A 27553-nucleotide genomic window follows, 5' to 3' on the forward strand; every position below is an offset into this window, starting at 1 on the left:
CTGCAGTTCCTTGTCGCTACAAGAACAGCAGTAAACGTTGACCTGGATACCGAGATATTGAAGAAGTGATAGTTATATGGATGGGAAGGGAATGGAGGGTTATGGTCTGAGCGCAGGTATATGGGACTAGGGGAGATTATGTGTTCGGCACGGACTAGAAGGGTCGACATGGCCTGTTTCCGTGCTGTAATTGTTATATGGTTATATGGTTATAAGTGCCTCGACACGAAACATCACCTATCAATCAATGTTCTCCAGAGATACTGCCTAACCTGCTGGGCTACTTTGCTTAAGAAAGAACTGCAGATGCTGGAAAAACCGAAGGTAGACAAAAATGCTGGAGAAACTCAGCGGGTGAGGCAGCATCTATGGGGCGAAGGAATAGGTGACGTTTCAGGTGACCCGAAACGTCACCTGTTCCTTCGCTCCATAGATGCTGCCTCGCCCGCTGAGTTTCTCCAGCATTTTTGTCTGTTGGGTTACTATAGTACTTTATGACCTTGTGTGTATTAACCAGCATCTATAGTTGCTTGTTTCCACAGTAAATGTTGACGAGGCGACCGAGATAGTGTTTAAGAAGGAACTGCGGATGCTGGAAAATCGAAGGTACACAAAAAATGCTGGAGAAACTCAGCGGGTACCGAGATACAGTATTTACTGTATGCAGAAGGTAGACAGAAAATGTCACTCAGCGGGTCAGGCAGCAGCTCTGGAGGAAAAGAATAGGTGACGTTTTGGGTTGGAATCCTTCTACTGTCTGACCCCAATGTCACCCATTCTTTTTCCCCAGAGATGCTGCCTGTCCTGCTGAGTTACTCCAGCATGTTGTGTCTATCTTCGGTACAAACCAGCGACTGCAGTTCCTTCCTACACAGTACTTAGACAGTCCTGCTGAGACGTACTTGCTCCTCATCTCAAATTAGCTCCAAATTTAATGACACATTAAATGTCCCTGATTCCAGGAGTACATTGAATTTCTTTCTGGTAGCCAAGATCACAATCACAGGGTTTGCCGTCATGTAGCCATTCCAACCGTTCCTGGTATCGTGGAGCAAAGAAACATAAAAAATAGGTGCAGGAGTAGGCCATTCGGTCCTTCGAGCCTGCACCGCCATTCAATATGATCATGGCTGATCATCCAACTCAGTATCCCGTACCTGCCTTCTCTCCATACCCCCTGGTCCCTTTAGCCACAAGGGCCACATCTAACTCCCTCTTAAATATAGCCAATGAACTGGCCTCAACTACCATATAACCATATAACAATTACAGCACGGAAACAGGCCATCTCGACCCTTCTCGTCCGTGCCGAACACATAATCTCCGCTAGTCCCATATACCTGCGCTCAGACCATAACCCTCCATTCCCTTCCCGTCCTTATAACTATCCAATTTATTTTTAAATGGTAAAAACGAACCTGCCTCCACCACCTTCACTGGAAGCTCATTCCACACAGCTACCACTCTCTGAGTAAAGAAGTTCCCCCTCATGTTACCCCTAAACCAGTCCCTTAATTCTCAAGTCATGTCCCCTTGTTTGAATCTTCCCTCCTCTCAGTGGGAAAAGCTTTTCCACGTCAACTCTGTCTATCCCTCTCATCATTTTAAAAACCTCTATCAAGTCCCCCCTTAACCTTCTGCGCTCCAAAGAATAAAGCCTTAACTTGTTCAACCTTTCTCTGTAACTTAGTTGCTGAAACCCAGGCAACATTCTAGTAAATCTCCTCTGTACTCTCTCTATTTTGTTGAACTAGATACAAGATACAGGATACATTTAATTGTCATTTGGTCCACTTGAGGTCCAAACGAAATGCCGTTTCTGCAGCCATACATTACAAACACATAGACCCAAGACACAACATAATTTACATAAACATCCATCACATCGCTGTGATGGAAGGCCAAATAAACTTATCTCTCCACTGCACTCCCCCCCCCCCCATGTCAGAGTCAAAGTCAAAGCCCCCGGCTGATTGTCTGATGGCGATTGTCCCGCGGCCATTAAAGCCACGCCGGGTGGTGCGAGGTCGCACACCGGGTCTTGGTGTTGGAGCCCCCGGTGTGCGCTCGCAGAGTCCCGCGGCCATTCCAAGCCGCGCGGGGCAATGATGTAGGCCCCGCTCCAGGAGCTCTTCGACCCCGCAACTCGGGCGGGGGAAGTCGCCGTTGCGAGAACCCTGAAAAGCGGTCTCCCTCCAGGGACCCGCGGGCTCCCGGTGCCGCCGTCCACAGACCTGCAGTTGAAGCCTCCGACTCTCCGGTCTACCGACTACCTTCTGTGGCAGAGAATTCCACAGATTCACCACTCCCCTTGTGAAAAATGTTTTTCTCATCTCAGTCCTAAAAGACTTCCATCTTATCCTTAAACTGTGATCCCGTGTTCTGGACTTCCCCAACACCGGGAACAATCTTCCTGCATCAAGCCTGTCCAACCCCTTAAGAATTTTGTAAATTTCTATAAGATCCACCCTCTTTTACCAGAGATTTCCCCTGGCATTTACCAAAAATTAGTTCCCAAAAAATCCACGCCATCTGGTCACGTTGTAGTGAGAACTTGCTCCATGCTGGTATCATAAGGTCATAAGTGCTTGGAGCAGAAATAGGCCATTCGGCCCATCAAGTCTCCTCCCACCATTCAATCATGGCTGATCTATCTCTCCCTCCGAACCCCCATCTCCTGCCTTCTCTCCATAACCCCTGACACCCATACCCTGCCTATTCTATGATTCTGTCAACTAGGCACGGAGCAATGGGTAGACACAAAATGCAGGGGTAACTGAACAGGTGAGGCAGCATCTCCGGAGAAAAAGGAATAGGTGACATTTTGGGTCGAGACCCTTTATCAGACTGACACAGAAGGCTGTGGAGGCCGTCATTGGATATTATTAAATCAGCGATAGATAGATTCTTGATTAGTGCGGGTGTCTGGGGTTATGGGGAGAAGGCAGGAGAATGGGATTGAGAGGGAAAAGATAGATGATTGAATGGTCGGAGCAGACGATGAGCCGAAAGGCCTAATTCTGCTCCTATCACTTATGAACTTATGACCTGCTGTTGTTCAGATAGATGGGCCGGGACGAGAGAGGGAGGCTGACGATTTGCTCAACTCTCCCTCACTTTGATCCAAGTCAAGCGCAAGTCATGACTTCAGGACCCGTACCGCCCAACTGGGCAAAGCAAGATCACCTCGGGAGCGCGTGCAGCTGAGAAGAAGCGCACCGGACTAGCTCGGAGGAACGCGCGCGCAGGGCTCGAGCCACTTCAACTACTACAGCACCCACCCAACTGTGTCCCATATGCGGGCAAACCTTTCCCGGCCCGGATCGGTCTCACCAGTCACCTCCAGACCCACAAACAACACACTCTGAAGCCATGGTCTTCTTCGACTGTGAAGGACGAACAACAACAACCAAGGGATCTTCTGCATACTCAGTCACAGAGATACAGGAATGAAATGGGTCACTTTGTGCCCATTGAGCCTATTCCAGTCCCACTGTGTTACTCCAGCATCTTTGTGTCTATCTTTGGTGCAAACCAGCATCTGCAGTTGTTCCTACACAAGGTACAATGGGTACGTAGTGGGTTTGAAGTGTTTTTGGGTGATGACTGGCATGTCTGTTCATCAAACTAATTGACCACTGTTTGCTTCTGGCTTTCAGGGATGGCGGATTCCATGTGGAGTACGGGAGGCCTGAAACTTTCAAGGTAATGAAACCTTGTGCCAAAATCTTTGCAGTCAGCTGTACGCCTGTGGTTTTTACGTGCTTGCTCAAACAATGCATTGTTATTATCGCAGTATTGTTTTAGCTTGATGGATTTGTACTCGTGGGCAACTGAAACTCAAGTTCTTATCTGTATATTTATGAGCACCTTAATTTACTTTTGCAGTGACTTAGACAATAGTTGCAGGAGAAGGCCATTTGGCCCTTTTGTAAATTGCTCGTTCTAAGCTTCCCCCCAGTCTAGTTTTAAGCCAAAAACACTGAATCAAGCACTTGATCAACTATTTTATTTGAACAAAGCGCAACTACAGTTCAACTACTGTACTTATCCCACCGCTTGTTCAATCCTCGTATCTGCATGTTCAAGCCCTCTAGGCCTTGCTCAAACAGAGACACTCCAGAAGATAACAGAGTCCCAAGCACTCTCCCAGAAGATCGATACTGGACCTCGTGATAGCGGACTTTTATATGTCCCGGGACCTCGAGGGGCCAAACCACATGGGGGTGGGGTGGTCTCTTAATAACCCAATTTCAGATATCGATTAACTTAACAGGCATTTCCATAACCCAATAATACAACAGCTCAATACATTGTATTCAAACAGGACTTCTCAAGGAAGCCAACTTAGAAACATTTACCCTGATCTGCAAGAAACCCAGAGAAGGCTCAATACCTCATCCAATCAACACTCGGAAAAGTGGAACTCTGCAACATTATTTACAATTATTTACAAGGTGTATGGTTTGCAGCAATCCAATCCATTCTATGCATTTTGCACCTAATTGACAGAGTCTGCAGATGTTCTTTTTCTTTTCTTGCAACTTGTATCTGGGCTCTAGACACACTGGCACCACTCCACAGCTTGTCCCAGCTCTGAAGAGAGCAATTCCAAATTAACCACATCTCCCAGCAACCCTGAAGCTTTACTCCATTTAAAAGTCCTGGCCTCTCCAATTTGGCCAGGATTAACACTTTGAGCCAGCACTGTGATCATGGTTAATCATCCACAATCACTACCCCGTTCTTGCCTTCTCCCCATATCCCTTGACTCCGCTATCTTTAAGAGGTCTATCTAACTCTCTCTTGATAGCATCTAGAGAATTGGCCTCCACTGCCTTCTGAGGCAGAGAATTCCACAAATTCACAACTCTGGGTGAAAAAGTTTTTCCTCATCTCCGTTCTAAATGGCCCACCCGTTATTCTTAAACTGTGGCCCCTGGTCCTGGACTCCTGCAACATTAGGAACATGCTTCCTGCCTCTAGCATGTCCAATCCCTTAATAATCTGCCATGTTTCAATAAGAACTCCTCTCATCCTTCTAAATTCCAGTGTGTACAAGACTCTAGTGTTGAGTTTAGTTTATTGTCACGTGTACCGAGGTACAGTGAAAAGCTTTTGTTGCCTGCTAACCAGACAGCGGAATGACAGCAATACATGATTACAATTGGGCCGTCCACAGTGAACACATCCACGAGGAAGGGGATAGCGTGAATAATGTTCAGTGCAAGTCCAATAAAGTCTGAGGGTCTCCAGTAAGGTAGACAGTAGCTCAGGACCGCTCCCTTGTCGTCGGTTGGATGGGTGAGACTTTAGGGATACAGTGCGGATACACCACTTAACCTACAAACCTGCACGTGTTTGGAGTGTGTGGGTGGAAACCAGAGCACCTCGAGAAAACCCAGGCGGTCACAGGGAGAACGTGCGGACTCCGTACAGACAGCACCCATTGTCAGGATGGAACCCAGGTCTCTAATGCTGCGCCACTGTGATTTCCCCCCACCCCCCATATAATGTGCTTCAATGTATGGTCTTGCACAATCCGCAAGCGAAGCCGCAGAGAAAGGCACCAGGTGGCTTTGGATTAAGAGGGCTGATAGAAACATAGAAAATAGGTGCAGGAGTAGGCCATTCGGCCCTTCGAGCCTGCACCGCCATTCAATATGATCATGGCTGATCATCCAACTCAGTATCCTGTACCTGCTTTCTCTCCATACCCCCTGATCTCCTTTAGCCACAAGGGCCACAACTAAATCCCACTTAAATACAGCCAATGAACTGGCCTCAACTACATTATGTGGCAGAGAATTCCAGAGATTCACTACTCTCTGTAAAAAATGTTTTTCTCATCTCAGTCTTAAAAGATTTCCCCTTTATCCTTAAACTGTGACCCCTTGTTTTGGACTTCCCCAACATCGGGAACAATCTTCCTGCATCTACCCTGTCCAACCCCTTAAGAATTTTGTAAGTTTCTATATGATCCCCCCCTCAATCTTCTAAATACTAGCGACTACAAGCCGAGTCTATCCACTCTTTCTTCATATGAAAGTCCTGACATCCCAGGAATCAGTCTGGTGAACTTTCTATGTACTCCCTCTCTGGCAAGAATGTCCTTCCTCAGATTAGGAGACCAAAACTGTACGTAATACTCCAGGTGTGGTCTCACCAAGACCCTGTATAGCTGCAGTAGAACCTCCCTGCTCCTATACTAAATCCTTTTGCTATGAATGCTAACATACCATTCGCTTTCTTCACTGATCTGTGGGCGGTTGCTGCTGGGAAGCAAGTCGGGGCTTGATCAACCCCGGTGAGTCGGTGAGGGTGTCTGAAGTTGTGAGACCCGAAACACCCGATGACCCCAGGTCACATCACCGAGGATGCGGCCCTGCGCATCCAGAAGATGTATCTTTCACACTCATTCCAGCAAAAAGCATAATGGAGTAACACTATCGCCAAGAGATTTCTCTGACCATGCTGCTTAGCACAACTGGCCATGTGTGCCGTCTGCCTGCGAGGCCTGTTCTCTTGTCCGTGGCCATTCAAGACGCACTCATGAACATCTCTTTTCTCGCTAATCCAATAACGTAGTCTTTAGCCGCGGACAGGATGATAAATCCCTTGGCCAGCGTCTCCCCTCTAATGAGATGAAAGACGCACAAGGCTTGCACTGTACCCAATACATGGAAGTTGTGTGCAGCCCCCATTCAGTTAGAGATGTTTGCATCTTCATGTCACAGTGACTGATCCATTCTTTGTGAGTCTACAACAGGAGACTTTGGCTGCGATTCAGACTTTGCGCTGCCTCTCAGTCTGTTCCCTGGCATCCAGAGAAGGAATCTCTGGACAGAAAAAAGAAAGCAGATTATGTTTTTTTTCCTTTTCTGACTCCTCCACAGCTCTGGCTCAGAGAAGCCAATTATTGTGCAGGCTAGGATCGGCTAATTATAATGTTTTAGCACTTTTTGTTTTAGTTTTTGGTAGTTTTAGAGATGCAGGATGGAAATCGGCCCATCGGCCCACCGAGTCCACGCCGACCAGCGATCACCGTACACAAGCACTATCCTACACACACTCGGGACAATTTACAATTATACCAAGTCAATTAACCTACAAACCTGTACATCTTTGGAGTTTAGTTTGGAGATACAGAGTGGAAACAGGCCCTTGTGCCCACTGAGTCCGCCCCGACCAGCGATCCCCACACATTAACGCTACCCTACACGCACGAGGGACAATTTTACATTTACACCAAACCAATTAGCCAACAAACCTGTACGTCTTTGGAGTAACCATATAACCATATAACAATTACAGCACGGAAACAGGCCATCTCGGCCCTACAAGTCCATGGAGTGTGGGAGGAAACCGAAGATCTCGGAGAAAACCCGCGCAGTCCACGGGGAGAACGTACAAACTCTGTACAGACAAGCGCCCGTTGTCAGGATCGAACCCAGGTCTGTGGCGCTGTAAGGCAGCAACTCTACCGCTCCGCACTCAATCTCTAGCGCGTCCGCTACCTCTCCGCTCCCATTGAGCAAGATTGGGCGGTCACGGTGGCGCAGCGGTAGAGTTGCTGCCTTTCAGCGAATGTAGCGCCAGAGACCCGGAGTTCGATCCCGACCACGGGTGCTGTCTGTACGGAGTTTGCACGTCCTCCCCGTGACCGGCGTGGGTTTTCTCCGGGATCTTCGGTTTCCTCCCACACTCCAAAGACGTACAGGTTTGTACGTTAATTGTCTTGATAAATGTAAAAAAAAAAATTGGCCCTAGTGGGTGTAGGATAGTGTTAATGTGCGGGAATCGTTGGTCGGCGCGGACCCGGTGGGCCGAAGGGCCTGTTTCCGTGCTGTATCACTAAACTGAAAGCTTGAAAGCATGACCAGCAGATTCCAAAATGCTACTTTGCCACTGTTATCAAACTCTTGAGTGGGCCCTGTCACAAGCCTCGGGTGCCGTCCCGATTTTCCAACCCATCTCATTATGGCCCTTCAACTTCTTTGATCTGCACTTTCTCTGTAACTGTATTGTTACAACGGTGTCAAGCTGTGTTCTGCACTCCAGTGTTCTGCACTCCACATTCTCTGTTGTATTCGTGTTATGCTTGATGGTACTCAAGCACCGTTTTTCGCTGCACCTCAATACGCGCGACAATATTAAAACCAACCAACCAACCGACAGCTCTTTGTATTTTGCTCAGGATACCAGCATCAACCATCTCCTGTGGGTCTAAGTTTTAGACAAAATCAGTCTTTTAATTAAATCTCTTGTACACCCACAAACCTGGGAAATTGCGCAGGAAGGAACTGCAGATGCTGGTTTAAACCGACGATGGACACAAAAAGCTGGAGTAGTAACTCAGCTGGGCAGACAGCATCTCTGGAGAAAAGGGATACATAGGTGCCTGTTTCCTTTATCATCATTACTTTTTTGCATATCTTTCGTTCATTTTTATTCTCTGGGATTTAGAAAGATGAGAGGGCACCTTATTGAAACATATAAGATTGTTGAGGGATTGGACACGCTAGTGGCAGGAAACATGTCCCCGATGTTGGGGGAGTCCAGAACCAGGGGCCACAGTTTAAGAATAAGGGGTAAGTCATTTAGAAAGGAGATGAGATGAAACTTTTACACACACAGGGTTGTGAATCTGTGGAATTCTCTGCCTCAGAAGGCAGTGGAGGCCAATTCTCTGGATGCTTTTGAGAGAGTTGGATAGAGCTCTTAAAGATGGCGGAGTCAGCAGATATGGGGAGAAGGCACGAACTGGGTACTGATTGTGGATGATTAGTCGTGATCACATTGAATGGCGGTGCTGGCTTGAAGGGCCGAATTGGCCTACTCCTGCACCTAATGTCTATTGTCTATATCTCTCTACATCACCATCTATATCTCTCGTTTCCCTTTCCCCTGACTCCAGCCTGAAGAAGGGTCTCGACCCCGAAACGTCACCTATTCCCTTTTCTCCAGACCGGCTGAGTTACTCCAGCTTTTTGTGTCTTATCGTCTGAGACTCGCATGCTCTCGTAGAAACTCATCAACTCTGACGTTGTTTCTGGTCTCTCCTGCAGTCAATGGTGGCGTTCATGAAGGATCCTGATGGAGCTCCCCTGTGGGAAGAGAAGCCCGAGGCGAAGGATGTGGTTCACATTGACAGTGACAAGGTTTGGCACTATTTGTGATCACGCGTTGTGCCTGGGGAAGCGGCTGTTCAGCGGGAACAACGATGACGTTTTGTTTCGCTCCTGTGCCCAAGCATGTAAATGCTGTCAAATACATTCATAAGTTATAGGCGCAGAATTAGGCTATTCGGCCCATCAAATCTACTCCGCCATTCAATCATGGCTGATCTATCTTTCCCACTCTCCTGCCTTCTCTCCATGACCCAAGGGTTCCCAACCTGGGGTAAATTTTGCCGAAGTAGACAAAAAATGCTGGAGAAACACAGCCGGTAAGACAACATTTATGGAGCAAAGGAAATGGGCAATGTTTTGGGTCTGAAGAAGGGTTTCGACCCAAAACGTCGCCTGTTCCTTCTCTCCGTAGACACTGCCTCACCTGCTGAGTTTCTCCAGCATTTTTGTCTACCTTCGATTTTCCTGCATCTGCAGTTCCTTCTTAAATAAATGTTGTCTATCCAGGGGGTAAATTTGTCGATTGTGGATTGTACATATTTTTTCTCATTGACTGACTGTTTGGTTCTGGTACACTGGTATCTGTTCATCATTAGTTGTTCATAAATAAGTGAAATAACTTTGTTACGTGCTATTAAATTTGCCTGGGGTAAACAGGACAAAAAAGGTTGGGAAACCTCTGCCATAACCCCTGACACCCGTACTAATCAAGAATCTATTTATCTCTGCCGTACAAATGTCAATTGACGGACTCCACAGACTTTTGTGGCAACGAATTCCAGATTCACTACCCTCTGACTGAAGAAATTCCTCCTCATCTCCTTTCTAAAGGTACATCCTTTTATTCTGAGGCTGTGTCCCCTGGTCCTAGACTCTCCCACGAGTGGAAACATCCTCTCCACATCCACTCTATCCAGGCCATTCACTATTTAGTGAGTTTCCCTTCTCATCCAGCGAGTGCAGGCCCAGTGCCATCAAACGCTCATCATTACAAGACTGGATAGACTTGGTTTATACTCTCTAGAATTTAGGAGATTGAGAGGGGATCTTATAGAAACTTACAAAATTCTTAAGGGGTTGGACAGGCTAGATGCAGGAAGATTGTTCCCGATGTTAGGGAAGTCCAGGACAAGGGGTCACAGCTTAAGGATAAGGGGGGAATCCTTTAAAACCGAGATGAGAATAACTTTTTTCACACAGAGAGTGGTGAATCTCTGGAACTCCCTGCCATAGAGGGTAGTTGAGGCCAGTTCATTGGCTATATTTAAGAGGGAGTTAGATGTGGCCCTTGTGGCTAAGGGGATCAGGGGGGTATGGAGAGAAGGCAGGTACAGGATACTGAGTTGGATGATCAGCCATGATCATATGAAATGGCGGTGCAGGCTCGAAGGGCCGAATGGCCTACTCCTGCACCTAATTTCTATGTTTCTATGTTTCTATATGTTAACCCACTCAATCCCGGGATCATTCTCATTCCCAGAATGTTTTGAATGATGGCGCAAATGGTAGGTGATGAAATAAATGATAGGTACTGCAAGACCCTCCAACATAATATTCATTTCTCCAATCACTTATATCTTTATGGTAGACAAAAAAGCTGGAGAAACCTAGCAAGTGAGGCAGCATTTATGGAGCGAAGGAATAGGTGACGATTCAGACTGAAGAAGGGTCTCGACCCGAAATGTCGTAAATTTCTTCGCTCCATAGACACTTCCTCACCTGCTGGGTTTCGCCAGCATTTTTGTCAACCTTCGATTCTTATGATTTATTTGCGGAATAGTGCTTTTTAAAAGAAAATGATAAACCATCTTTGATAATTTTGGAATAATTGCTGATAAGATTGTTCAAATAATTATTTTAATGCTGGAAAACTGAAATTAAACACCAAATGGAGTTTGAAGAAGGGTCTCGACCCGGCATGTCGCCCATTCCTTCCCTCCAGAGATGCTGCCTGTCTCGCTGAGTTACTCCAGCATTTTGTGTCCATCTTTGGTTTAAACCAGCATCTGCAGTTCGTTCCTACTCAAAGTAAAACATGATCTCAGCTCTGCCGAAAACTAACCACAGAATCTAACACTCATGGCAGAGTCATGATAAATATCTTGACATGCAGAAACTGTGAAGCCACAGAAATGGAGATGTGGGCATCTCTCTGCAGACCACAAAACCTCTGCTTACAAGTGCTTGGTGTGCACTTTTTTCGATTTAAGAGTCAATTGGAATTTTCACAAGTTCCTACCATTTCTCCTTGACGGACAACAGAATTGTCATTCCTGATTCCTGATTTCTGCCGCTAAAAGGCTTGGATAGAGTGGATGTGGCAAGGATGTTTCCACTAGTGGGAGAGCCTGGGACCAGAGGGCCTAGCCTCAAAATTAAATTACGTTCCTTTCGGAAGGAGATGAGGGGGGATGTCTTTAGTCCGAGGGTGGTGAATCTGTGGAATTCATTCCCACAGAAGGCTGTGGAGGCCATGCCAATGAATATTTTTAAGGCGAAGATAGCTAGATTCTTGTACGGGTGTCAGGGTGTTGGGGAGAAGGCAGGTGAATGGGGTGAGGAGGGAGAGATAGATCAGCCATGATTGAATGGGGGAGTAGACTTGATGGGCCGTATGGCCTCATATCTGCTCCTATTATTTATGACCTTAAAAGTCCTGGGAGTCGTTGTTGATAAGAAACAATTCTTTCTGTAGGTGGACAAAAATGCTGGAGAAACTCAGCGGGTGAGGCAGCGTCTATGGAGAGAAGGAACAGCCGATGTTTCAGGTCGAGACTCTTCTTCAGACTGGGGTCTCGCCCCTAAATGTCGCCTATTCCTTCTCTCCATCGATGCTGCTTCACCCGCTGAGTTTCTCCAGCATTTATGTCTGTACTTAGATGTTTTCCAGCATCTGCAGTTCTTTCTTAAATAATTATTTTCTGTATGTACATTTTCTGCCTCCATAGCAGGTCAGAGGCTGGGTTTCCGACGGCAACGGAGTTAATGAAAGGTCGAGGTAGAGTGGATATGGAGAGGAAATATCCAGTAGTGGGAGAGTCGTGGATCAGAGGGCACAGCCTCAGAATAAAAGGACGTACATTTAGAATAGAGTTGGGAAGGAATTTCTTTAGCCGGGGGTGGGGGGGGGGGGGGGGGGGGGGGGGGGGGGGGGGGGGGGGTAGTGAGATTGTGGCTATTGTTGCTACAGATGGCTGTGGAGGCCTAGTCATGTTTAAAGCTGAGTGGCAGGTTCTTGATTAGTAAGGGTGTCAATGGTTACACGGAGAAGGCAGGAGAATGGAGTTGAGAGCGAAAAATAGGATCAGCCACGATGGAATGGCAGAGCGGTATCAATGGGCCGAATGGCCTAAGTCTCCTGCTATGTCTTCTGGCCATTGTCTACCTGCCTACTCACCGAAGCTTTTCCATGGTGAAATGTTCCCCACTTGTCAAGAGAGAGTCAAGGGACGACAGATGGCGTAATGGGCTAAGTGTTCGGCTGGCGACCAGAAGGTAGCCGGTTCGAATCCCGCTTGGAGTGCATACTGTCGTTGTGTCCTTGGGCAAGACATTTCACCCACCTTTGCCTGTGTGTAAATGTAATGTAATTATGTGAAGCACTTTGGGGTCAATGCAAGTTGACTAAAAATGTGCTATATAAATAAGATTATTATTATTATTATTATGAGTGTTTTATTGTCACATGTCCCAGATAGAACAATGACATTCTTACTCGTGCAGCACCACAACAGACTATTTAATAATAGCACGCTGTAAACAATATAATAAACGAAACGAGAGAAAAAAATGTCCGGTGAGTTTCTACACACATACTCACAAATACACATATATATAGATCATATCTATTATATACACGCACACGCACATGCACACATACGTACACACAAAAAACAAACAATAATAGTGCCTTGCTACAAGGGGAGGCTGGACAGACTTTGTTTTCTCTGGAACGCTAGAGGTTGAGGGGAGACCTGGTAGAAGTATATTTAGTTTAGTTTAGGGATGCAGGGCGGGAACAGGCCCGCCGGGTCTACGCAGACCACGATCCCCGCACATTAACACTATCCTATACCCACGAGGGACAATTTTTACATTTACCAAGCCAATTAACCTACAAACCTGTACATCTTTGGAGTGTGGGAGGAAACCGAAGATCTCGGAGAAAACCCATGCAGGTCACGGGGAGAACGTACAAACTCCGTACAGACAGCACCCGTAGTCGGGATCGAACCCGGGTCTCCAGCGCTGCATTCACTGTAATATTAAATGATGAAAGGGGTAGGCGGTCAGAACCCTCTACGCAGGATGGAAAAATCAAACTGGAGGGCATACCCTTGAGTTGAGAGGGGTAATGTTTAAAGGAGATGCGTGGTGCACGGTTTTTGCACAGAGGGCGGTGAGTGCCTGGAACATGCTGCAGGGGATGGTGGTGGAGGCTGATATGATTGTGGTATTTGAGGCACAGGAGCCTGAAAACTGTAACGTCCAGGTTCAGGAACAGCTTCTTCCCTACAGCCATCTGGCTATTAAACACGACAACAAATAAGCTCTGAACTGCAACAGACTATTATTATTATTATTGCACTATATTTGTTATGTAGTGAGTATGTGTGCATGTGTACACACACACACACTGAACTTTTTTTCCCTTCTTCCGTTATGTAGTATGTTCACATATTCTGTTGTGCTGCAGCAAGTAAGAATTTCATTGTCCTATCTGGGACACATGACAATAAAACACTCTAGACTCTTGATATGCAGGGAATGGAGTGACATGGATTATGTGCAAGGCAGATAAGAGATGTTCCCAGCATCATGTTCGGCCCAGACATTGGGCCTGGAGGGCCTATTATGTGCTGTTCTGTTCTATGAGTGCAGCACCATAAATAGTCCAGAACCGCAACAGCATCTCTGGCTTCTAGACATACGGTTACGTTTAGGAGCGTTTCACAGCATTGGGCCTCCACTCGCTGGAGTTTAGTAGGATTAGGAGGCAACCTCATTGAAACTTACAGAATAGTGAAAGGCATGGATAGAGTGGATGTGGAAAGGATGTTTCCACTGGTGGGAGAGTCTACGACCAGAGGTCATAACCTCAAAATGAAAGGGCACACTTTTAGAAAGGAGGTGAGGAGTTAATCTGTGGAATTCATTGCCACAGAGGGCTGTGGAGGCCAAGTCAGTGGATATTTTTAAGGCAAAGATAGACAGCTTCTTGATTAGAACTGATGTCAAGGATTATGTTGAGAAGGCAGGCAAATGGGATGTGGTGGCAGAGATCAGCCATGAGTGAATGGCGGAGTGGACTCGGTGGGCCTAATGGCCTAATTCTACTCCTATAACTTGTGAATGGGCTACTTGGACCTGCAAGGTTGTTTCACCATTTGACAGGATCATGGCTGATCTAATTGCATCTTCATTCTGTCTATTATCACCCGTTCACTGTACAATTGGCATCCCGTCTGCCATCCGACATATTCTGCTTACCTTTTCTGTTATGCTGCTGCAAGTATAAATTTAATTGTTCTATCTGGGACATATGACAAAAAAAAACACTCTTGCCTCTTGAAATATTAATTCTCTCCATCACCAGTGCACTGTGGTAAATAGCAATTGTAAAATGTACTGTTGTTATTTAGTGTCATCTAGAGTAAACCCCCTGTCCCACTGTACGAGGTAATTCAAGAGTTCTCCCGAGATTTCCCTCCGTAGGAGTTCGTGGATGTCCCGTAGCGGCTCGTAATGCTAACGGTAGGCACACGGGACATCATGTAACTCGTGATGATTTATCATCGCTGCAAAAAATGTCCACGAATAAAAAAAAAATACACGTGATGAAAAGCATTGTTACTTTTTATACCTACCGTTAGCATTACGAGCCGCTACAGGACATCCACAAACTCCTACGGACCCGCTACAGACTTTCTCTGAGTTCGAATCAGGGGAAAACTCGGGAGAACTCTTGAATGACCTCGTACAGTGGGATAGGGGGTAGACAGCACGGAAACAGGTCCTTCGGCCCACTCACCACACCAACCAGCGATCCCAGCATATTAACATTATCCTACGCACACTAGGGACAATTTACAATTTTACCGAAACCGTTCAACCTACAAACCTGTGCACCTTTGGAGTGTGGGAGGAAACCGAAGATCTCGGAGAAAACCCACGCAGGTCATGGGGAGAACGTACAAACTCCGTACAGACAGCACCCGTAGTCAGGATCGAACCCAAATCTCTGGCACTGTAAGGCAGCAGCATCTACCGCTGCGCAACCGTGCTACCCACCATTCCCTGAGGCTAAAGATCAGCCATGATCATATCGAATGGCGGTGCAGGCTCGAAGGGCCGAATGGCCTACTCCTGCACCAATTTTCTATGTTTCTAATCTGTGCCTTCCAAAACTTTGATCTCAGCCGTCAAGTAAGACAAAGAATAAAATACCTTGTGTGCTCACTGCGACTGGTATCCTCCAGGTATATTAGATCCCTCCCACGTCCCAAAGATGTGTGACTTTGCGCGTTAATTGGCCTCTGCAAACCTCCCCTTGTCATAGTCATAGACTCATACAGCGTGGAAACAGGCCCTCTGGCTCAACTTGCCCACACCGACCAACATGTCCCATCTATGTCCCACTTGCCTGCATGTGGCCCATATCCCTCTAAATCTGTCCTATCCATGTACCTATACGCTTGTGTGCAGTGAGTGGTCGAGAAAGTGGGGTAACATAGAATTTGTATGAACTGGTGATTGGTGTGGACTCGGTCGGCCAAAGGGCCTGGCTCCATGCTTTATCTCTAAGCTAAATAAAATATATCACTCTCGTGAATCATTGCAAGGTGTAAATCATGAAATTTCCTACCTAATACCCGAGGGACAAAAGAGTTCAAAGAGTTGGCTCCTCACCACTTTCACAAGATGCAATCAAAACTGGCCCTGCTAATTGATAGGACAAAGGCTTCATTATTTGGGTGAAAACTCCTTACCGTTTCATTTTGAGGGGTGGCATCACTTCAACTGAGGAGAAATAATTCTAATGAAATGTGCATTTATTCTGCCCGTCATCGACTCTTTCCGTGGATGTAACAACTTGCATACATTTAGTGGCTTTTAATGCAGTAAAATGGTTCAAGGTGCTTCACAGTAGTGTAATCAGGCAGAAATTGGCACGTATCCAATTTCTAATCATTCATTTCACCGCCAGCGTGCTGTGTTGTGCACCCTCTTAAAAAAAAGAGAAACTGCAGTTAGCTGTAAAGCCCTCCTGAAAACCACAGCCGCCAACAAAAAAACAAAGAGATGAAATGTTAACCTCACTTGGCCAGGAGTGGCTCCTGCTAAGGTTTAGTTACAAGATACAGCATGGAAACATTCTCTTCTACCCACCAATACACACCAATCACCGATCACACTTTTTTCCCACAAGTCCAAGAGTCTAAAGAAGGGTCTCGACCCGAAACGTCAACCATTCCTTCTCTCCAGAGATGCTGCTTGTCCCGCTGAGTTACACCGGCGTTTTGTGTCTTACCTTCCCACTAGCTCTATGTTGTCCTACTTTCGCATCCACTGTCCACTGTAAATGGATCAATTGTGATCTTGTATTGTCTTTCCGCTGACTGGCTAGCACACAACAAAAGCTTTTCACTGTACCTCAGTGCACGTGACAATAAACTGAACTAACTAAATAAAGGATGGTGGGTGTATACAACAAGCTGCCAGATGAGGTAGCTGAGGCATTTAAATCCCAGCATTTAAGAAACAGTTAGACAGGTACATGGATAGGACAGGCTTGGAGGGATATGGACCAAGCGCAGGCAGGTGGGACTAGTGTAGCTGGGACATGTTGGGCCGAAGAGCCTGTATCACTATGACTCCATGACTAAGACAAGGCGGCCACTAATGATGTTTGGCAACCGGGAGAGATCGCGGAGGCCAAGACGGGCCGAGCGCTAGTGTTCGGAAAAACGATCACCAAGTCTGCGCTTGGTCTCACCGATATATAGGAGCCCGCACTGAGAGCACTGGATTCAGTAGATGAGGTTGGAGGAGGTGCAAGTAAACCTCTGCCTTCACCTGAAAGGACTGTCCACTGTAATGGATGGAATCGAGGGAGAAAGGTACAAGGACAGGTGTTGTATCTCCTGCATTTGCAGGGTGAAGTCCCTGGGGAAGGTGTGGTTTGGGTGGGAAGGGATGAGTGAACCAGGGAGTTGCGGAGGGAATAATCTCTGCAGAAAGCAGAAACAAGTGGAGCTACTGTGTTTCCATTTATAGCAAATTATAGAAACCATCATATGTTTAGTGTGTAATGTCGGACACATCTCTTTCTCAGGTTATGGAAGGGTTCTGTTCCTGAGAATTCATTTCAGTTTAGTTTATGGTCACGTGTACAAATGTACAGCGAAAAGCTTTTTGGTGTGTGCTAACCAGTCAGCAGAAAGACAATACACGATTACAATTTACAGTGCATAGATACATGTTAAGGGAATAATACTTAGTACAAGGTAAAGCCAGCAAAGTCCGGTCAAGGATAGTCCAAGGGTCACCAAAGAGGTAGATAGTAGTTCAGCACTGCTCTCTGGTTGTGGTAGGATGGTTCAGTTGCCTGATAACAGCCGGGAAGAAACTGTCCCTGATTGTGGTGGGTTACACAAAAAAGTGAGTTGTCACACTGATTGTGGTGGTCTATGTCACACTTCTATGGCTTTTACCTGATGGAAGAGGGAGTGGCCAGGGTGCGACCCGTCCTTGATTATGCTGCTGGCCTTGCCGAGACAGCGTGAGGTATAAATGGAGTCAATAGAAGGGAGGTTGGTTTGTGTGATGGTCTGGGCTGCGTCCACAATTCGCTGCAAATTCTTACAGTCCTGGATGCAGCTGTTCCCAAACCAATTGTTCGTATCCCTAACATGCCCCCAAGTTAGAAATGCAGCCCTGAACAGAATTCCCATAGGATGCCTGCGATGATACCTTGTTCCACAGAAATAAGTAATTGGGAGAAGAAACATAGAATATAGAAAATAGGTACAGGAGTAGGCCATTCGGCCCTTCGAGCCTGCACCGCCATTCAATATGATCATGGCTGATCATCCAACTCGGTATCCTGTACCTGCCTTCTCTCCATACCCCCCTGATCCCTTTAGCCACAAGGGCCACATCTAACTCCCTCTTAAATATAGCCAATGAACTGGCGTCAACTACCTTCTGTGGCAGAGAATTCCAGAGATGCACCACTCTCTGTGTGAAAAATGTTTTCTCGGTCCTAAAAGATTTCCCCCTTATCCTTAAACTGTAACCACTTGTTCTGGACTTCCCCAACATCGGGAACAATCTTCCTGCATCTAGCCTGTCCAACCCCTTAAGAATTTGGTAAGTTTCTATAAGATCCCCCCTCAATCTTCTAAATTCTAGCGAGTACAAACCGAGTCTATCCAGTCTTTCTTCATATGAAAGTCCTGACATCCCAGGAATCAGTCTGTACTCTGTACTCCCTCTATGGCAAGAATGTCTTTCCTCAGATTAGGAGACCAAAACTGTACGCAATACTCCAGGTGTGGTCTCACCAAGACCCTGTAAAACTGCAGTAGAACCTCCCTGCTCCTATACTCAAATCCTTTTGCTATGAATGCTAACATACCATTCGCATTCTTCACTGCCTGCTACACCTGCATGCCTACTTTTAATGACTGGTGTACCATGACACCCAGGTCTCGTTGCATCTCCCCCTTTCCTAATCGGCCACCATTCAGATAATAGTCTACTTTCCTGTTTTTGCCACCAAAGTGGATAACCTCACATTTATCCACATTATACTGCATCTGCCATGCATTTGCCCACTCACCCAGCCTATCCAAGTCACCTTGCAGCCTCCTAGCATCCTCCACACAGCTAACACTGCCCCCCAGCTTCGTGTCATCCGCAAACTTGGAGATGTTGCATTCAATTCCCTCGTCCAAATCATTAATATATACTAGACCAAGTGTAGACCCGTTGGGTCTGTTCCCCCAATGTGCGGTTGTGGGGGGGGGGGGGGAGGCGGCATGCAGCGTCACACGCACTAACTATCTCCCCCCCCCCCCCCCCGCATTCACGCTAATTACCCCCTTGATATTATATTAATATTATTAATTTGCTCCTTTTACCCCAAAACCACCCTATCTACTGACGCATACCCCCCAACTTGCAGTCACAACTAGAGAGGGGGGGGGGGGAGGGGGGGAGTAAAGAGTGAGAGCAGAGAGAGAAGGGGCAGAGACACAGAGAGAGGGGCAAGAGGGGGAGAGGGGGGTGACGAGGAGGAGAAGAGGGAGGGTGGGTGAGGGGAAAGGTGTGGGAGGAAAGGAGGGAGGGGAGAGGTGGTGAGGGGAGGGAGGGGGAGGGTTGAGGTGAGGGGAGGGGAGGGGGAGAGGTGGGGAGCAGGGAGGGTGGAGGGGTAGGGGATAGGGGTGCGTGGAAAGGGAGGGGGGTTTAGGGGAGGGAGGGGGGGGGAGGGGATGGGGAGGAGTCAGAGGAAAGAGGGGGAGAAGAGAGAGAGGGGGGGAGGGAGGGGGGGAAAGAGGGGGAGTGGGGAGTGTGCTGAGAAGGGGGGAGGTGAGGTGGGGAGCAGGGAGTGGGAGGGAAGGTGGAGTGAAGGGGGTAGGGGTGTGTGGAGGGGAGCGGGGTTTAGGGGAGGGACGGTGGGGGAGGGAATGGAGGTGAGGGGAAGAGGGAGAGAGGGGGGGAGTGGAGAGGAGAGGAAAGGAAAGGGGGGGACAGGAGAGTGCCTTTTTATTTCAACCCAAACCCCCCAAACAACCATTTGCAGGCAGTGCTTATTTACTTTAACCATATTTTCATTTTCAAACCACATTAAGGGTACTTACTCACAGTTGTGTGCACATGTGTTCAGTGTTATTCACAGCTCAGAGAAACGTGACCATCTGCCTTCCTCCAGCTTGCAGACTAATTGAGGCACACCACTTCCTGTTTTTATAGTCCATCCCCCCTGCTGCCAGTGGGGGCAGCAGAGAGAATGGGGCATTTTGTAAAATCATTAATATCTCTGTCATTTTTCATTGACTGGAAAAATCTTCGGCACACATGCGGCGGAGGGGGGCTCTGAGCGAGGTGGCCAAAAATGACGGCCGTAGGTGGCGGCATTCTCTCGGAAATCGCAGCACAGATCACCAAAACCGGTCAAGAACAGACTTTTAGTAATATAGATTGTAAATAGCTGTGGTCCCAGCACTGAGCCTTGCGGTACACCACTAGTCACTGCCTGCCATTGTGAAAAGGACCCGTTTACCCCTACTCTTTGCTTCCTGCCTGCCAATCAGTTCTCTATCCACATCAATACTGAACCCCCAATACCGTGTGCTTTAAGTTTGTATACTAATCTCTTATGTGGGACCTTGTCGAAAGCCTTCTGAAAGTCCAGATATAACACATCCACTGGTTCTCCCTTATCCACTCTACTAGTTACATCCTCGAAAAAATTTATAAGATTCGTCAGACATGATTTACCTTTCATAAATCCATGCTGACTTTGTCCAATGATTTCACCACTTGTTCAAATGTGCTGCTGTCCCATCTTTAATAACTGATTCTAGCAGTTTCCCCACTACCGACGTTAGACTAACTGGTCTGTAATTCCCTGTTTTCTCTCTCCCTCCCTTTTTAAAAAGTGGGGTTACATTAGGTAGTTAAGGAGAAGGACTGCAAAGGTACCAATCTCAGGATTACTGCCTGTGCCACGCGACAGCGAGAGTAGGAATGGAGCGAGGTGGAGGATAAATGTGTGGATGAGGGACTGGTGCAGTGGGTATGGATTCAAGTTTCTGGATCATTGGGACCTCTTTTGGGGAAGGTGCGACCTGTACAGAAAGGACGGGTTGCACTTGAACTCGAGGGGGACCAATATCCTGGCGGGGAGATTTGCAAAGGCTACTGGGGAGACTTTAAACTAGAACGGTTGGGGGGAGGGACTCAAATTGGGAAAGCTAGCAGTCAGTGTGTGAGGCAGGAGGCAGAGAAGGGTAGCACTCTGACCCAAAATGTAGGGGAGAAAGAAGAAAAAGACAATAAACAGAGAATAAGAGAGGGTGGGTTTCTTAAATGTGTATATTTTAAAGCTAGGAGCATTGTAAGAAAGGTGGATGAACTTAGAGCCTGGATTGACACCTGGAAGTATGATGTTGTGGCGATCAGTGAAACATGGTTGCAGGAGGGCTGTGATTGGAAACTAAATATTCCAGGATTTCATTGCTTCAGGTGTGATAGAATTGGAGGGGCAAGAGGTGGAGGTGTTGCATTGCTTATCAGGGAAGATATTACAGCAGTGCTTTGGCAGGATAGATTAGAGGGCTCGTCTAGGGAGGCTATTTGGGTGGAACTGAGAAATGGGAAAGGGGTAGCAACACATAGGGGTGTATTATAGACCGCCAAATGGGGAGCGAGAATTGGAAAAGCAAATATGTAGAGATCGAGATCGCAGATATTAGTAGTAAGCACAAGGTAGTGATTGTGGGAGATTTCAATTTTCCACACATAGACTGGGAAACACATTCTGTAAATGGGCTGGATGGTTTGGAGTTTGTAAAATGTGTGCAGGATCGTTTTTTGCAGCAATACATAGAGGTACCTACTAGAGAAGGGGCGGTGCTGGACCTCCTGTTAGGAAATGAGACGGGTCAGGTGGCAGAGGTATGCGTTGGGGAACAGTTCGGGTCCAGTGATCACAATATCATTAGTTTCAATATAATTATGGAGAGGGTCAGAACTGGACCTAGGGTTGAGATTTTTGATTGGGGAAAGGCTAACTTTGAGGAGATGCGAAAGGATTTAAAAGGAGTAAATTGGGACATTTTGTTTTATGGGAAAGATGTGGAAGAGAAATGGAGGACATTTAAAGGTGAAATTTTAAGAGTACAGAATCTTTATGTCCCTGTTCGGTTGAAAGGAAATAGTAAAAATTGGAAAGAGCCATGGTTTTCAAGGGAAATTGGACACTTGGTTCGGAAAAAGAGAGAGATCTACAATAATTATAGGCAGCATGGAGTAAATGAGGTGCTTGAGGAGTATAAAGAATGTAACAATAATCTTAAGAAAGAAATTAGAAAAGCTAAAAGAAGATATGAGGTTGCTTTGGCAAGTAAGGTGAAAGTAAATCCAAAGGGTTTCTACAGCTATATTAATAGCAAAAGGATAACGAGGGATAAAATTGGTCCATTAGAGAGTCAGAGTGGACAGCTATCTGCAGAGCCAAAAGAGATGGGGGAGATATTGAACAATTTCTTTTTGTCAGTATTCACCAAGGAGAAGGATATTGAATTATGTGAGGTAAGGGAAACAAGTAGAGTAGCTATGGAAACTATGAGATTCAAAGAAGAGGAAGTACTGACACTTTTGAGGAATATAAAAGTGGATAGGTCTCCAGGTCCTGACAGGATATTCCCTAGGACATTGAGGGAAGTTAGTGTAGAAATAGCAGGGGCTATGACAGAAATATTTCAAATGTCATTAGAAACGGGAATAGTGCCGGAGGATTGGCGTACTGCGCATGTTGTTCCATTGTTTAAAAAGGGTTCTAAGAGTAAACCTAGCAATTATAGACCTGTTAGTTTGACGTCAGTGGTGGGCAAATTAATGGAAAGGATACTTAGAGACAATATATATAAGCATCTGGATAAACAGGGTCTGATTAGGAACAGTCAACATGGATTTGTGCCTGGAAGGTCATGTTTGACTAATCTTCTTGAATTTTTTGAAGAGGTTACTAGGGAAATTGATGAGGGTAAAGCAGTGGATGTTGTATATATGGACTTCAGTAAGGCCTTTGATAAGGTTCCTCATGGAAGGTTGGTTAAGAAGGTTCAATTGTTGGGTATTAATGGTGGAGTAGCAAGATGGATTCAACAGTGGCTGAATGGGAGATGCCAGAGAGTAATGGTGGATGGTTGTTTGTCAGTTTGGAGGCCAGTGACTAGTGGGGTACCACAGGGATCTGTGTTGGGTCCACTGTTGTTTGTCATGTACATCAATGATCTGGATGATGGTGTGGTAAATTGGAAGTAAGTATGCAGATGATACTAAGATAGGTGGTGTTGTGGATAATTAAGTAGATTTTCAAAGTCTACTGAGAGATTTATGCCAGTTGGAAGAGTGGGCTGAAAGATGGCAGATGGAGTTTAATGCTGATAACAGGTGCTACATCTTGGCAGGACAAATCAAAATAGGACATACATGGTAAATGGTAGGGAATTGAAGAATGCAGTTGAACAGAGGTATCTGGGAATAACTGTGCACAGTTCCCTGAAGGTGGAATCTCATGTAGATAGGGTGGTAAAGAAAGCTTTTGGTGTGCTGGCCTTTATAAATCAGAACATTGAGTATAGAAGTTGGGATGTAATGTTAAAATTGTACAAGGCATTGGTGAGGCCAATTCTGGAGTATGGTGTACAATTTTGGTCGCCTAATTATAGGAAGGATGTCAACAATATAGAGAGAGTACAGAGGAGATTTTCTAGAATGTTGCCTGGGTTTCAGCAACTACGTTACAGAGAAAGGTTGAATAAGTTAGGTCTTTATTCTCTGGAGCGCAGAAGGTTAAGGGGGGACCTGATAGAGGTCTTTAAAATGTTGAGAGGGATAGACAGAGTTGACGTGGATAAGCTTTTCCCGCTGAGAGTGATGAAACAAGAGGACGTGACTAGAATTAAGGGAGAAGTTTAGGGGTACGTGGGGGAACTTTTTACCACTGAGCTGTGTGGAATGAGTAAGTGGTGGTGGATTCAGGTTCGATTTTATCATTTAGAAATAAATGGATAGTTATATGAGGGAAAGGAATGGAGGGTTACTGAGTGCAGTTGGGACTAGTGGAGAATAACGCGGACTAGAATGGCCGAGATGGCCTGTTTCCGTGCTGTAATTGTTATATGGTTATTAGCTACCCTCTAATCCTCAGGAACTACTCCAGAATCTAAAGAGTTTTGAAAAATTATCACTAATGCATCCACTATTTTGGGGCTACTTCCTTAAGTACTCTGGGATGCAGCCTATCTGGCCCTGGGGATTTATCGGCCTTTAATCCACTCAATTTACCTAACACCACTTCCCGGCCAACCTGGATTTCACTCATTTCCTCCATCTCACTTGACCCCCGGTCCCCTGCTATTTCCGGCAGATTATTTATGTATTCCTTAGTGAAGACAGAACCAAGTAGTTATTCAATTGGTCTGCCATGTCCTTGTTCCGCATGATCAATTCACCTGTTTCTGACTGCAAGGGACCTACATTTGTTTTAACTAATCTTTTTCTCTTCACATATCTATAAAAGCTTTTGCAGTCAGTTTTTATGTTCCCTGCCAGTTTTCTTTCATAATCTATTTTCCCTTTCCTTATTAAGCCCTTTGTCCTCCTCTGCTGGACTCTGAATTTCTCCCAGTCCTCTGGTAGGCTGCTTTTTCTGGCTAATTTGTACGCTTCATCTTTTGTTTTGATACTATCCCTGCTTTCCCTTGTTATCCATGGATGCACTACCTTCCCTGATTTATTTTTTGCCAAACTGAGATGAACAATTGTTGTAGTTCATCCATGCAGTCTTTAAAGGCCTTCCATTGCATATCCACCGTCAACCCATTAAGAATCTATTGCCAGTCTATCTTGGCCAATTCATGTCTCATACCCTCAAAGTTACCTTTCTTTAAGTTCAGGACCAAGTTCAGAAGCATTTATAAATTTAGTTTTGCCATTCTTAATAATAACGCTCGGCCGAGCCTGTCTCTAGCTAAGAATGACACCTTAGGTTTTACTGCAGTCAAGGTTTGCAAAGCAATTGAAGACAGACACAAAATGCTGGAGCAACTCAGCGGCACAGGCAACACCTCTGGATAGAAGGAATGGGTGACGTTATGGTTTGAGACCCTTCTTCAGTCTTGACCCGAAACATCACACATTCCTTCTCGCCAGAGATGCTGCCTGTCCCGCTGAGTTACTCCAGCATTTTGTGTCTATCTTTGGTGTAAACCAGCATCTGACCTGCAGTTTGTACAGAGGACACTGCTGCTGGTCCAGATGGGTGGGGTGTCCAGATAGGATTTGCAAAATGGACATTGACATGTTAACGAGAAGCTAGTGTTCCTGGGTTTGATGTAGCAAAATTGCACTTTGTGCCAAGAACAGTCACCTTTAGCATCACAGCAGCAAGCAAAGCCGCAAATCCATCTCCGTCAGGGGCCCGGATAGACATCTCCAATAGGAGGCCACGAGCTACGTCTCCATCAGGAGGCTAGTAAAACCATCTCCATCAGGTGGCCAGTAGAGCCATCTCCATCAGGAGGCCAGTAGAGCCATCTCAATCAGGGGGCCAGTAGAGCCATCTCCATCAGGGGGGCCCATGGAGCCGTCTCCATCAGGGGTCCCTGGAGACAACTACATCAGGGGGTCATAAGGGATAGGAGTATAATTTGACAAGGGGCCCATCAAGTCTACTACGCCATTCAATCATGGCTGATCTATGTCTCCAATTCTCCTGCCTTCTCCCCATAACCTCTGATACCCGTACTAATCTCCCTGGTAGACAAAAGTGCTGGAGAAACTCAGTGGGTACAGCAGCATCTGTGGAGCAAAGGAAATAGGCAACGTTTCGGGCCGAAACCCTTCTGATTGATGACTAATCACTCAGTAATCACTAATGACTCAGTACTAATCTCCCTGCCGGGAGAGACATCTCCGTCAGGGAGCCCATAGAGCCAAACGCTTGTCCCAACGTACAGGCTGCTTGTAAAGTTGGAACGCCTTATCCATGCTAATGGAGAGAGCTGGGGCGAAACACAGGCAGTATATCGCGACAGTGAAGTCAATTGCTCATTTTAAACACAAGGCATCCATTGAATCATTCAGGGGAAAAAAAACCATCTCGTATAAACCTTTCTGGTTGCAGGGTGTAATAAATGTGGAAACCTTTTTGAAGAGCAGTGTTTATTTTGTCCCCAAATAAAGAGGGAATTTGCTTGCTTTTTTTTCTCCATAGAATGCCTTTACCACCCCAGGACACACTAAAGAGGAGCAAAGGCGATTGAATTACTTTGTGAAGTGTAATCACAATTTACTGCAGCCAAATGCGGCAGCCAAATTGCACATAGCATGGTCCCATAAGCAGCGCTGTAAGAAATGACAATGCAATCTATTTCAATGGTATTCAAGGAGAGTAGATCAGCAATGCCAGCACCCTCCTGCTGTTGTTCAGATATTGTGGTACCAAGGGATCTTTTGCATCCTCAGTCACAGAGATACAGCAATGAACCAGGCCCCTTCGGCCCATTGAGTCTGTCAATCATCACTTACACGAATCCTGCCGTGCTGGGCAGTCACGGTGGGGCAGCGGTAGATTTGCTGCCTCACAGCGCTTGCAGCATCAGACACCTGGGTTCGATCCTGACAGCGGGTGCTGTCTGTGCGGAGTTTGTACATCCTCCCCATGACCACGTGGGTTTTGTCCGAGATCTTCGGTTTGTTCCCACACTCCACAGACGTACAGGTTTGTAGGTTACTGGGCTTGGTGTAAGTGTAAATTGTCCCCAGTGTGGGTAGGATCGTGTTAATGTGCGGGGATCGCTGGTCGGTGCAGACTCGGTGGGCCGAAGGGGACAGTTTCCACGCTGTATCTCTGAACTAAGTGATGGAGTAGGGCAGAGTAGGCTTGGTGGGCCGAATGGCCTAATTCTGCTCCTATCACTTATGATTTTATAATCACGATGATCCTTCCATTCCCTGCATATCCATGTGCCTGGCTAAAAGCTTCTTAAACGCCACTATCGCGTCTGTCGATTATGAACATGGACTCTCAGCACTTTGCTGAAGTATTCAGATTATTATCTGTTTTTGTAACAAGTCTTGACTCTCTCTTTATTTTGGGTTTCCTTTTCCTCAGGAATTCAGGAAATTAACAAAGAAGGAAGAGCGGCCAATGCTCATGATGTTCTATGCTCCATGTAAGTTACCTTATGTGTATCCATCCATGTCCTAAACCTGTCGGTTGTATTGAATGCGTGCACTCTATGTACAGGCCCCACAACTGGGCAAGCGAAGGATTGATCTGTGGCCACAGGCGCCACCGGGCCTGCTGAATGATGAACGGACAACATTCTTAAAAATCCACAAGAGCTGCAAGGATTGTAGAGAGGTGTAGACGCAGATTAGCCACCGCTGAACTCTCACATTGACAGTCTCAAGCAAGCACTTGATTCTCAAGGCAGAAGAGGCTGCACGCCAGGTTTGGTAAATGGGATTACGGTGTCACCTGTACTGAGGGAGAGTGGGAAGCTTTTGTTGCCTGCTATCCAGTCAGCGGAAAGACAATACATGATTACAATCTATCCATTTGCAGTGTACATGATAAGGGAATGACATTTACTGCAAGGTAAAGCCAGTAAATAATAATA

General features: G+C 46.3%; 1 protein-coding gene across 1 annotated transcript in view; it reads left to right on the plus strand.

Annotated features, from left to right (window-relative positions):
* Positions 1-27553, plus strand: part of pdia5 (protein disulfide isomerase family A, member 5) — a 370444-nt gene that overhangs the window by 234763 nt on the left and 108128 nt on the right. The window contains exons 6-8 of the mRNA XM_055638787.1: positions 3660-3705; positions 9069-9161; positions 27043-27103. Coding sequence (XP_055494762.1) covers positions 3660-3705; positions 9069-9161; positions 27043-27103 — 200 coding nt within the window. The remainder of the gene's footprint in view (positions 1-3659; positions 3706-9068; positions 9162-27042; positions 27104-27553) is intronic.

The sequence above is a fragment of the Leucoraja erinacea genome, chromosome 7 (assembly GCF_028641065.1).
Source record: "Leucoraja erinacea ecotype New England chromosome 7, Leri_hhj_1, whole genome shotgun sequence".
Lineage (NCBI taxonomy): Eukaryota > Metazoa > Chordata > Chondrichthyes > Rajiformes > Rajidae > Leucoraja > Leucoraja erinaceus.